At 38.4% G+C, this 11,468-nt stretch overlaps 1 protein-coding gene across 4 annotated transcripts in view; it reads left to right on the plus strand.

Annotated features, from left to right (window-relative positions):
* Positions 1-9,986, plus strand: part of LOC107090568 (multiple C2 and transmembrane domain-containing protein 1-like) — a 65,868-nt gene extending 55,882 nt beyond the window's left edge. For all 4 annotated transcript variants that reach the window (XM_015384021.1, XM_015384022.1, XM_015384023.1 and 1 more), the window contains exons 15-21: positions 2,085-2,204; positions 2,282-2,392; positions 2,476-2,529; positions 5,203-5,312; positions 6,777-6,886; positions 7,666-7,763; positions 7,841-9,986. In XM_015384021.1, the coding sequence (XP_015239507.1) occupies positions 2,085-2,204; positions 2,282-2,392; positions 2,476-2,529; positions 5,203-5,312; positions 6,777-6,886; positions 7,666-7,763; positions 7,841-7,912 (675 nt within the window). In that variant the 3' untranslated portion in view covers positions 7,913-9,986. The remainder of the gene's footprint in view (positions 1-2,084; positions 2,205-2,281; positions 2,393-2,475; positions 2,530-5,202; positions 5,313-6,776; positions 6,887-7,665; positions 7,764-7,840) is intronic.
* The last annotated feature ends 1,482 nt before the right edge of the window (positions 9,987-11,468 follow it).

Genomic DNA, 11,468 nt, shown 5'->3' on the forward strand with positions numbered 1-11,468 from the left:
ATCACCTTTCTTCCCCATACTGATGCTCGGTTTGAACTGCAGGAGATTGTCTTGACCATGTCTACATGCCTAAATGCACTGATTTGCCGCCATGTGATTGGCTGCTTAGAAATTAAGTGTTAACGAGCAGTTGGACAGGTGTACCTAATAAAGTGGCCCGGTGAGTGTATATTTATCTATTTTTGCACTGTTCTGAACCTTACACTTCAATGCCTTTTGCACCATGTCTCTCCAACACTGTTTACATTTTGATCACTGCTGCACTTTATAAATGGAAATGTTCATTTCACTGCTCATTCACTGTCTAAAAGTTGTATGTATCAAAATGTCGTTTTGTATACAGTCTAAGTTTGTCTGAGTCTAACATTCGACGGCCAATTGCGTCATAGCGCAGCGCCAAGGCCTGTTCGGATTGGGCTCCTCGTTATGTGGCTAACAAATGCAGCCTTTTTTTATTTGCCCGGAGGGGTTTGGTGTATCCTATGTAGCCTTTTGTATCCCGTTAATCAATGCGAGTCCAAGCAAGCCGGCTGCTCCGCACTCAGAGGAAACATGTAATTGGCACAGAACATTGAATATTGTAAGTTCAGTTTAATATAATACAAGTATGTAAATAGTTCCATTTGAAATTAATGAAAATAGTTGTTTAAATGTTATTGATTCATGTGGCAGGTAATGTTTGGTTTATTGAAAGTTTTTAATATCTGTGCATTGTGGGGACTATAAATATAATATATGCAGCAACAGTAGTGCTGCTGAAGCTTCTCCAAAAATATTATTAGCACCCAGAACAGTAGTGAGAAGTTCAGCATCCTGTTTTGTGTATCAACTGTTACGGTTGCTAGGTGACAGAACCTACAGGAGGAGATAGAAGGCTGGACCTGACTCCTCCAGCTCCTTATTTTCCGCGACCTCGAAGGACCCAGTCCTTTTAGACCGCCTCCTTAGGAGGACACAGCCTCTGAAATCGAACACACCCTCTGTCTTGTGTTCTTGTGAATTTAAAAAGTGCTGGGCCTGATGACATTTCATGACCACATTAAGAACGCACAAGTACATACATTGAGAAACGGCAAAGAAAGGATAGGGTAACTCAGCCCAACACGCATCAGACCCACTTGATTACCGTGCACTTCTGCTACTTCTGTTGCTTGCGGTCAGAGCGTAGCATTAGTTCTAATGGATCCTCCCCAGAGCCTCATGTCAGAACATCAAGAAAAACAAACCAAATGAATGCAAACAGCTAGATACCCTATAAATAAAATGTCCATAAACTGCAGTGTTTTTGTTAGAACCTTATTTCTGTGTGAACAGCTTGTAAAGATGTATTGAAAACCAACTATTTGGTTGATCTGACGAAGCTTTTCCTTGATAAGGTACCCTTTATCTCACGTTCTGCTTCTCATCCAGCAAGCTTTTTCAATTCAAAATGTCAGGAATAGCGTTGAGTTCAAGTTATATACGGTAGCCCAACAAAGCCTTGTTTTTGTTTAGAAAACATGCAAATTGAAACAGACGAACGAGTTCACCCTTTTGGAATGGGGGTCGTTTGGGTTCTTTGTTCGCCTGCAATGCCCCGTACCTGTCTATGTCTCTGAAAGGGGTCTTTAAAGGGAATTGTTGGCCTGGCTGAATAGGCGAGGTATTCTGCTCTGCTGTAAAGGGATGGGGTTGTGGTGATAGCAGCAAGAGATCAACTCAATTGCTGCATTGTAAGTTTTTGAAAGCTGGAATCTGAGTCCAACCCACTCTCTCTTTAATGTTGGTTTTTCTTTCCTTCACGCCCCTCTCAAACCACCTATTTTAAATTGAAAAAGCTTCCTGGATTGGAAGAGAAACGTCTTTAAACAAAGTCCATTGGATTGTTTTTTTTTTTTTTTTTACTTTTTTTGGAAAGTCTTCTTGAGCAGGCAAACCTTAATCCTCCTAAATCAATAGTTATGCTTAACATAAAGCAATATCCCAAGTTATTTTTATGGTTTATGACACAGAACCAGTTAAAAGCACACATTCCTTATGACTTCTTCTGCTCAGGCCGTTGTGTCATGTCTGCATTAAGCATTGTGTACCTTTGTGTGTTTAAGTTGCTGCAGCAGAACTTTAACCGAGTGAAGCGATGCATCATGGTCCTCCTCAGCTACGGTACCTACATCAACACCTGCTTTGAGTGGGAGTCGTCACAAAGGAGCATCATTGCATTTATTGTATGAAGAGCAAACATGCACCTTTAAACACAAACCGGCTGCTGCTTTCCCCTTTATGACTGTTTTCTTCTGCGCAGCTGTTTGTGGTGGTGGTGTGGAACTTTGAGCTCTACATGCTGCCCCTCGGCCTCGTTCTGCTGCTGGTCTGGAACTACTTCTTCTCATCAAGCAGAGAAATGTCTGAGGCGGTGAGAAATTATGCGCTTCTGCGCTTAGATATCTGTTTTACAAGATCGTTCTTATTTTGAAGCTCTTTGTCTCTGTTCTTCAGTCCATGGAGACCATGTTTGATTGGGAGGATGAAGAAGAAGACAAAGAAGAAAGGGTTGGTATCTAAGGGCTCAGGACCTCATGTAGTGTAGCTAGTTGATTACATTGCAATCACAGCAGCCCCAAGAACAACACTGAGCTATATATGTGCTGAATGCAGTGTATAAAGCAGGGGTAACCAATTAAAAATCAGCGGGGTCCTAATAAAGAAAAGTAACGGTCCGTAGACATTCTTAATTATAATCCATTACTTTACACAGCATTTAACACTGAAATAAAATGCAGGTGTTTATGCATCCATGTTACACATGTTATACAATGTTTAGATAAAAAATAGAATGTTCTTCCATTTTAAAATCGAAATTGTTTTTGAATTAGAGAACAACAATCTTTCAGTTTGGTATATAGAACATTTCCTGACTCACTTTTTTTTTTAATTTAAAAAACAGTTGTTTTTTTTCTTCTTTCTTTTTTTCTGTCTTAATGTTCGCAGTGGGCTTTATTCTGCCCTGCAAGGCTTTAAACCTGGGTTTGAATGGAGACTAAGCCATTCTAAAGCACATATCAAGGTGCTCATTTTGAGCCTGGATCCATATTTTTTTTGATTCTGTTCATGGTGGAGAATCCTGCTTCACAGCAGCAGGTTGAGCCAAACATCCTCTAAATGTGCAGGGTCATCTTTGAGCACCATTTCACTTTTCTTTCACCAGTTCACCACAGTTCTTGCAGCAGTCCTCACTTTCTCTGCTCTCTTTTTCTCATCATCTTCTCCTTCTTTCCCATCGCTCGGCTTGCCACAGGTTTGCCTGCTGTAGCAGCAGCAGCAACCCAGACTGACAGCAGCATATTGACTAATTTGTAGTAGCAAATTTGTAATTTGCTTTGCAAGGAGAGCTCTCAGTGCAAAGCATTCTGGGATATATCTGCCTCTTCTGAGGCCTTTCTTTTCTTCTCATACACTTCACATACACCTTTCCTCTAACGACCCTTGGCCATTTTCAAAGAACTGTGGTGAGAAAGGTGAGCTTCAATGGCTGTCTGAAACCGTAGCTCAGCACAGATATACGCCTGAAAGTGCGCACGTGCAGAAAAAGATAGCTAACGTAGGACAGCCTTACCTAAACATATCACCAGAATCATTGACAATAAGGAGGACCACTTATTTACATGATCCACCTGTAAATAAAAAATCGTCCGCTATACCTTCAAAAGCAGCAAATCTACTTGCAGCTGTTCTGTAAAACATGATTAAAATATAAATGTTAAATATTGACAAAAGTATATCAGCACAAATAACTGAGGTACAATTTACTGATGTAACAATACTAGAAGTTTACCAAAAACATACCTCTTGGGACTAAACTGGGACATTTATTTTTTCTTTTTTTTTCTTTTAAAAAAAAAAGCATTCCAGGTATACTTTTATTTCACTCTTCATAAACGGTCTGTTTTCGATATATAAAAAGTACACTTTCACATACACTTCATGTAGTCTTCCACCTAATTTACTTAAAAAGAAACTTTCAAATCTGCATAGAGTTTATAAAAGTATTGAAGCACACTGAAATGTACCTTTTTGTTTACTAAATGATTCATCCATCCATTTTTCCATCCATCACGCTTTACCCCAAGCAAGGCGGGGTCCACCCTGGACAGGTCCCCAGTCCATCGCAGGGCAACACAGAGACAAACAGGACAAACAACCGTTCACAGAAACTCACACAGGAGAATTTAGAGAATCCAATTAACCTAACAGTCATGTTTTTGGACTGTGGGAGGAAGCCGGAGTACCTGGAGAGAACCCACACCTGCACAGGGAGAGCATGCAAACTCCATGCAGAAGGACGCCAGGCCGGGAATCAAACCTGGAATCTGCCCACTGCCCCACTGATTTATGACATAATTAATGATGTGAACAACAATATCCCATAATCATTTCATAATGAAAACAAAAGGTTCTTTTTTGATTAAAAAAGTCTGGGATTCTTCAGCTGAGTCAGATACAAATGTTAAAATAAAACAGACTCAGCTGGTCACAATATTTTCCCTCATATAATTGGCCAACACCATTGAAAAGATCCTATTAATTTAATAAAGTCTCCACAACCTTCTGGTAGTTAAGTTTGATTTGGGCTTAACTAGAATCTGTAACAATATAAACAGTACAAAGTATTTAAGATAAGTATAAACGGCAAACGTAAGTGGTTGGAGCTCTGTTGAGTTTTGTTTTATTAAGCTGAATTTAATTCAGAATTCAAAATTTAATTTTGCATAATTAATTAAGTATATATTTTAGTAAACTTCTGGTATACTTGTATCAATGACCCTGGTAAACTTTGAATATTTGTTTCTGTAATTGGAAATATTAATTTGAAGTTTACAGTACCTGTTTTTATAATTTGCCTTTTCTTTTATTCTAATTCCCTGAGAAACACAACTTTGGGTTTTTCCTTTATTTGAATACACCGCCATCTAAATTAATGCAAATAAACATGCAGTAAATCACTGTGTATAACTAACCCGTCTAATATAAATACCCATTTCATGTTATTCCTGGAATAAGCTTTTCTAAAGTGTTCTGAATTACTGTAAGGCACCTATATATCATTTCAGTTTTATTCCCACTAAGTCAACAGTCAGGTTCAAACCCTCCATACTGGCTCATCTAGGCTTATAAAATCAGCTTCAAAGACCCAAACATGTGATATTTAATCCTTTCTACCATCAGGACTCAGAGCACAAAGGCTTCATGGATAAACTCTACGCCATCCAGGAGGTGTTCATCAGTGTGCAGAGTGCCCTGGATGAAGTAGCATCGTTTGGAGAGAGGTTAAAGAAGTAGGTGTTCTTCGGTTTTTAATGTGTGTGACCCTTAAATTGATTGCAAGGTCTGAAGCGTTTAGAACCAAACAGCTGAGGAGATCAACAACCCACAGAGATGGCTTGAAAGAGATTCATGGTTCACCTATTCTAAGTCTCTTTGCTTTTCTTTCTCTGATATGCTAAAGATACCTTTAAATCCTTTTTGGCTCCGTGTCAGAGGTGATTTATAAGCTCCAATTTGAACTCAGTTCAATTCAGTTTACTTCTATAGCGTCAATTCACAACACATGTCATCTCAAGGCACTTTACAGTTCACCAGATAATACAGTTGGATTGATTCAAAGTTTTCTCTCTAAGGAAAACCAGTTGATTGCATTGACTCATTGACTCAAAGGCAATTCTTCACACTAAGCATGCTTGTTGCGACAGTGGAGAGGAAAAACTCCCTTTTAACAGGAAGAAACCTCCAGCAGAACCAGGCTCAGTGTGAGCGGCCATCTGCTGAGGCCAACTGGGGTTCAAGGAGACAGAAGCAGAGATACAAAAAGCAGCTATTAAAGGCGGCCCCGTCCAGGAAACACACAGCCAGGCAGACAAGCTCCGAGCCAGCTTACATGTCAGAGGATGAAGAGAGCACATCCAGCCAGTCAGTCAGAGAAACAGGACTACACGGGAAAAAGGCTGAACATCTATAAACAAAGGTGTTGATGGCAGCAGCACAGCTGATATTTCTCTCCAGGATGGAGTCAGAGCAGAACAGGAGCAGACCAGATAATATGAGATAATATGCTAATATGAGAAAAAGGAGAGAGAGAAGAACATTAGAGATTGAACTAATAGATTCTGGAGAGTGGGAGAATAGAGATAGAATGAAGCAGAAGGATGAAAAACGGGTCCCTATGTCCTCCAGCAGTCTAAGCCTATAGCAGCATAACTATAGAGATAGCCCAGGATAACCTGAGCAACTCTAACTTATAAGCTTTATCAAAAGGAAAGTTTTAAGCCTAGCCTTAAAAGTAGACAGGGTGTCTGCCTCACAGACTAAAACTGGTAGTTGGTTCCACAAGAGAGGAGCATGATAACTAAAAGATCTGCCTCCCATTCTACTTTTAGAAATTCTAGGAACCACTAGTATAAACCTGTAAATTCAGAGCGAAGTGCTCTGTTAGGAACATAAGGAACAATCAGATCTCTGATATCAGATGGAGCTTGACCATTTAAGGCTTTATATGTGAGAAGGAGGGGTTTAAATTCTATTCTGGATTTAACAGAAACATGTAAAAAGTATTTCAGGGCCATTAAACCGCCTTCAAGTCTCAATTAAATGGATATTGACATGAAAGTCTGAAATTATTTATTTTTGAAACTTGACAGTTAAACATAGCTACTAATCATTTTCCATATGCATCAAACCTGCTGAGTGTCAACGTTCAAACATTCATTATTGCTCCTTTTCTTTCTCCCCTCCCTGTACTGCAGCACCTTTAACTGGACAGTGCCTTTTCTGAGCTCGTTGGCGATCGCTGCCTTATGTTTGGCCACATTTCTGCTCTACCTCATACCACTACGATACCTTGTGCTCGCATGGGGTGAGTAATGACTGTTTTGTCATTTTCTTTCATTATTGCAAATGGACAGTGTCTGTAAGTGTACTATCAACCCAGTTACAAAAGCCTCCTTTCCAGTTATGCTGGAAAATAAAAGGTATTTCTTTGTAGAATAAAACTGTTTTGAAATCACAGAGGCACACTAGTTTTGGCCATGTTACATTTGACAATAATAAACGGCTAATTTTTTCACTCTATCCCTTTAGATGCTGGTCATTTGCTGAAAGTGGGTTTGCCTCCACACTGAAGGGAGGATAGAGGGGTAGCAGCTAGTGTGTAGATCTATGCAGGCAAACAGAAACACTTTTCTAAGCAACAGTTAAGTCGTGCCACAATCAGCATAGGAAAAAGAAGCATGTAAGGCAAGGAAAATGTCTCCAAATCTCTCCAACTGTGCCAGATTGAGCCAAATTGTGCCAAATGCATTTACTCAGCTGTTTGACCCATAGATTAACATTGAAGCATTTTGATGGCCACAAAACATTTATGAAGCAAGTATTTTCCCACTTTTTTTCAGAATCAATGGAAATAACAAAATGTAACATTTAGAAACCTTAAATAACATAAAAATCTAGAACTGATGTTTTTCAAGTTAAACTAAGCCCCAGTGCCTTTTGTGGGCTGTATTATTATTTTTTTCGGCCTTAGGCAGTGTAATAAAACAAAATCAGTGAATTTGTTTAAAATTTCCCTTGATTTAAAACACAGCTTTATCAAACATCATTACAACAGATTTACAAAAGTATATGTCTAATCAACAGGTGTGAATAAGTTCACCAAAAAGCTTCGCGATCCATACAGGATCGATAACAACGAGCTTCTTGACTTCCTGTCCAGAGTCCCGTCTGATGTTCAAATGGTGAGTAAAGCTGCCATGAAACAAGTGGAACGTGTTGTTATGGTTTAAAGTATATTGTTATCCGTCTAATTGGACAGATGCAGTATTATGATCTGAAGATGGATCCCGGACAAAGCCCCAACAAACGCAGGAGGACCAACCCGAGCTAGCTCTAAACTGTGTCAATTTATTGTAATTTTAGATCTGATTTATTAACAGTTTCTCTTGTATATTTGATTCAGATGCTGAGAAATATTTTTTTTTATTTTCTTCCTACCAGACTGAATTATTTTATAAGTATTTGAAAGAAAATGCAATTTGTTATTTTTTTTTTATTCCATTTATTTTTCTCCATATAAACATGTTTAAGTGATGAAAAATGAATTTGTGTTACACGTGCAGTCTGCATGCAGTGCTGGTGTTGCATGAACTCTCCAAAAACATTTCTTTTGAATTGAATGTATTTTCAGCGTGTGACTTTTCTAAAATCAGAGCTGCATGCTGTTCCTGCTGCTTATTAGTCAAATCCTCCTAGATCTGCACCGTTCACTTTTATACTTTAATTTAGTTTTTCCTCTAATTCATGTCAGCAAGGCAAAGCAGTGCTATTGTGTGAATTAAGCACCAAATAAATCTCACTTATTTTTTCTCAGGATAACTACTGCTAAAAGATTTCTCAACTGAAATGGATCATTTTGAAATAAGGTGTGATTTTAAAAAGGTTTGCTTGTTTAAAACATGTGCAAACTGAGTAGCGTGTGCAAAAATAATCTCCAGACCGGGTGCTATAAATACTGCTTGTGTAAAATTAGCAGAAGAGTTGGCTCAAACATTTCTTTGTGTCTGCTTTTATATCTTGCTTAGCAGACTGTGCATAATACTGGAAGGAGCATATGCAAATACAAAATGTGTGATTTCCTTACATGTCGTGACAGGGAATTGCTTTTATTAAACCATAATGACCAATACTGTACTTATAATTACATTATTGCAATATTTTTGGTCAGGAGGTTGTTTAAGGACTTGTTTGAGGCAAATCCAACTCATCGTGCAAGTCTGAGCGTCGCACCTTCTCTTAATTTCTATGGCTTGGGGGGGTTTTTCCTGGTTTAGGTAATTAATCTGTTAAATGTAACTTATTGTTTTCATCTTGTTGCTTTTTTAAGGTAGTTTAAAGCACATCAAAATATTTACTTGTTCAGTGCGCTATGAACAGCATTTAGCCATCATTGTTTGGGGTAATGATGATTACCTCCTACCCCATGGTTTAGAGATCTTTATCTTTGTTTAATCCCAAACTGCCAGCAGCCACAGCAATTTATTTATATTAATGGGGTGGAACCAAACCAGTTTTGCATGTCCATTGCACACAATCAGATCACGTGGAATGCACCCACTAATTGCACCTTTTTTCTTTTGCATTCCCAGTTTAGCATTCCTTATATTTAAATATGAAGTTTCTAGTTTTTTTTACCTCCGGTCTATAGCATTCCTTTCTGAGTTTGGATAAAACAGCTTTGCGTGCGTGATGGTGGCTAATGAATGAAACAGCTCAAATCTCAGGAATGTGTTCACAGTTTATCTGAATGCCATTTTCTAAGAATTAAAGCACCTTCTGTCTTACAGTCTTTTGCTTATTTATATAAAATGAAACTCCTGCTTTTTATCCAGATGTTCTGCAAACTTATTATCAGTCTTTGTTAATGGTAGTGGGAGGTTAAATCCCTGTGAGTCTGTAGGAAAGTGAAGAAGGCCTCAGGGCTGTGGGGGGCTGATCCTCCTCCACCCATCCTGTGGTTTTTAGCTGAGCTTAGCTATTAACAACGAATCATGATCATATCCTTGTGATATAATGGTAGGTTAGTTGAAAAGAAGCACAGTTTTAAAGGTGACTCATCTTTGCACAACATGACCCCTGATCAGCTGCTACATATCAGCCTGCTCCAAGTCGGGCAGCTGTGGAGAAAACATCTGGATTTAGGGATCTGGTAACTTCCAGTGGTCTCAAAGACATTTGGAACTGATTTGAACCCAGAATAGCTTCCTTTACCTGTTGGTCAATGATTTATGCATCATGCTATTTCATTTTAGCCGAGAAATTGCAACATACATAACAGTGGATATGTGGTTTTTGTATTCTTTTAATTATTTATTTCTGTGTATCAATTTTATCAAAAAATGGCAGAATGAAAACCTAATTGAATTTAATTCAGTTTATTTATATAGCGCCAATTCACAACACATGTCAGGCACTTAACAGTTCACTAGATAATACAGTCAAATTGATTCAATGTTTTCTATCTAAGGAAAACCAGCTGATTGCATCGACTCATTGACTCGAAGGCAATCCCTCACACTAAGCATGCTTGTAGCGACAGTGGAGAGGAAAAACTCCCTTTTAACAGGGAGAAACCTCCAGCAGAATCAGGCTTAGTGTGAGCGGCCATCTGCTGAGGCCGACTGGGATTGCTGTTGTCTTCTTAATTCAGAGGGCCCCCTGCCTGCCTTTACCGAGGGCCCCAAATTTCTTAAATCCGCCCCTAATGTTACTGCAGCATTTTGGAGAAACTAGAATGTTTTCAGGATTTTTTAAATCCCACAGTAAATTGCCTCTGCAGATATTTGCCTAGATTTATTAAATACATAAAATATTTGTCCAGCCTTGTGGAATAAATCTTCTCCTCCTGATCTGTTTAAAGAAGTACAGCATCCAACAAGCAAATATTCTGTTTTTAATTAGGTCAGCCTCTGTGTGAATTCAGCTATTATCAAGTCACAGTGGTCACAGATTTGCATCTGAACATGATCTATGTACAGCTTCTACAGCGATCGAGTTTCTCCTGGATTTATTCACAGTTTTTAATCAAATGTGAAGGTGCTATTAATGCATGTTGATGTCTGATAACCACAGAAATAAATATCTTGTTTAGGCCTATTTTTTATTATATTTTCTCTCACTTGTTTTTTTTTTTTCTTCTTCTTTGCAAGTTCATTTTCAAGAGAAAAAGAAAGGCTGGTATTATGTCAGCTACCAGTCTTAAATATCTTCTCTTATTTCCTGTTTCGCCCTCTCAGCATTTATCTTCCTGTCTTTTTAATTTGTCGTTATGATGAAAGCTGCATGTCTGTGAAAGCTACAGTCTGTAAAGTGTTTCTGCATGATTGAAACTAAGCTATACAAGTGCATTTATGGAAACTAAATGTGCATAAAAGCTGTATTATTGATCTGATGTACTGTTATCTACCGCTGATGAGTCTTCTTCTGTCGTATTGATCTGTTTTTGTCCAAAGAGGACAGACTTACTGACTTCTTTCTCTCTAAAAATATATTTCTTCACAGATGTGTGTGACATTTGTGTTTTTTTTCTAAAAGAAAAGAGGAAGAGCTTTTGAAAAATAGGCAGGAATTTTAGGAGGGAAGGTAAAGTAAAAGCATAAAGGAGTCGAACTGTGATTAAAAACTGACAAGGTCCTTATTGGATGTAGGAGCATCTGTCAAAAGTAACCATGAATGGATCTGACTGACCAAATGTTGTGGTCATAAGCTGAAGTGAGAATCACTGATACATCAGAATAAAATAGACGTTGGTGCTAAAAAATGTATTATGAGAATCTTAAACTAAAGACTTTTTTTTCTAAAAGTCCAAACCATTCTGGGGGGAGTGGGGGTTGTTTCGACATTTGTTCATTCAAGAAATTATGGTCAATTCCCCAGAGACAGAACAA

Source organism: Cyprinodon variegatus, unplaced genomic scaffold (assembly GCF_000732505.1).
Source record: "Cyprinodon variegatus isolate N-32 unplaced genomic scaffold, C_variegatus-1.0 Scaffold300, whole genome shotgun sequence".
Taxonomy (NCBI): domain Eukaryota; kingdom Metazoa; phylum Chordata; class Actinopteri; order Cyprinodontiformes; family Cyprinodontidae; genus Cyprinodon; species Cyprinodon variegatus.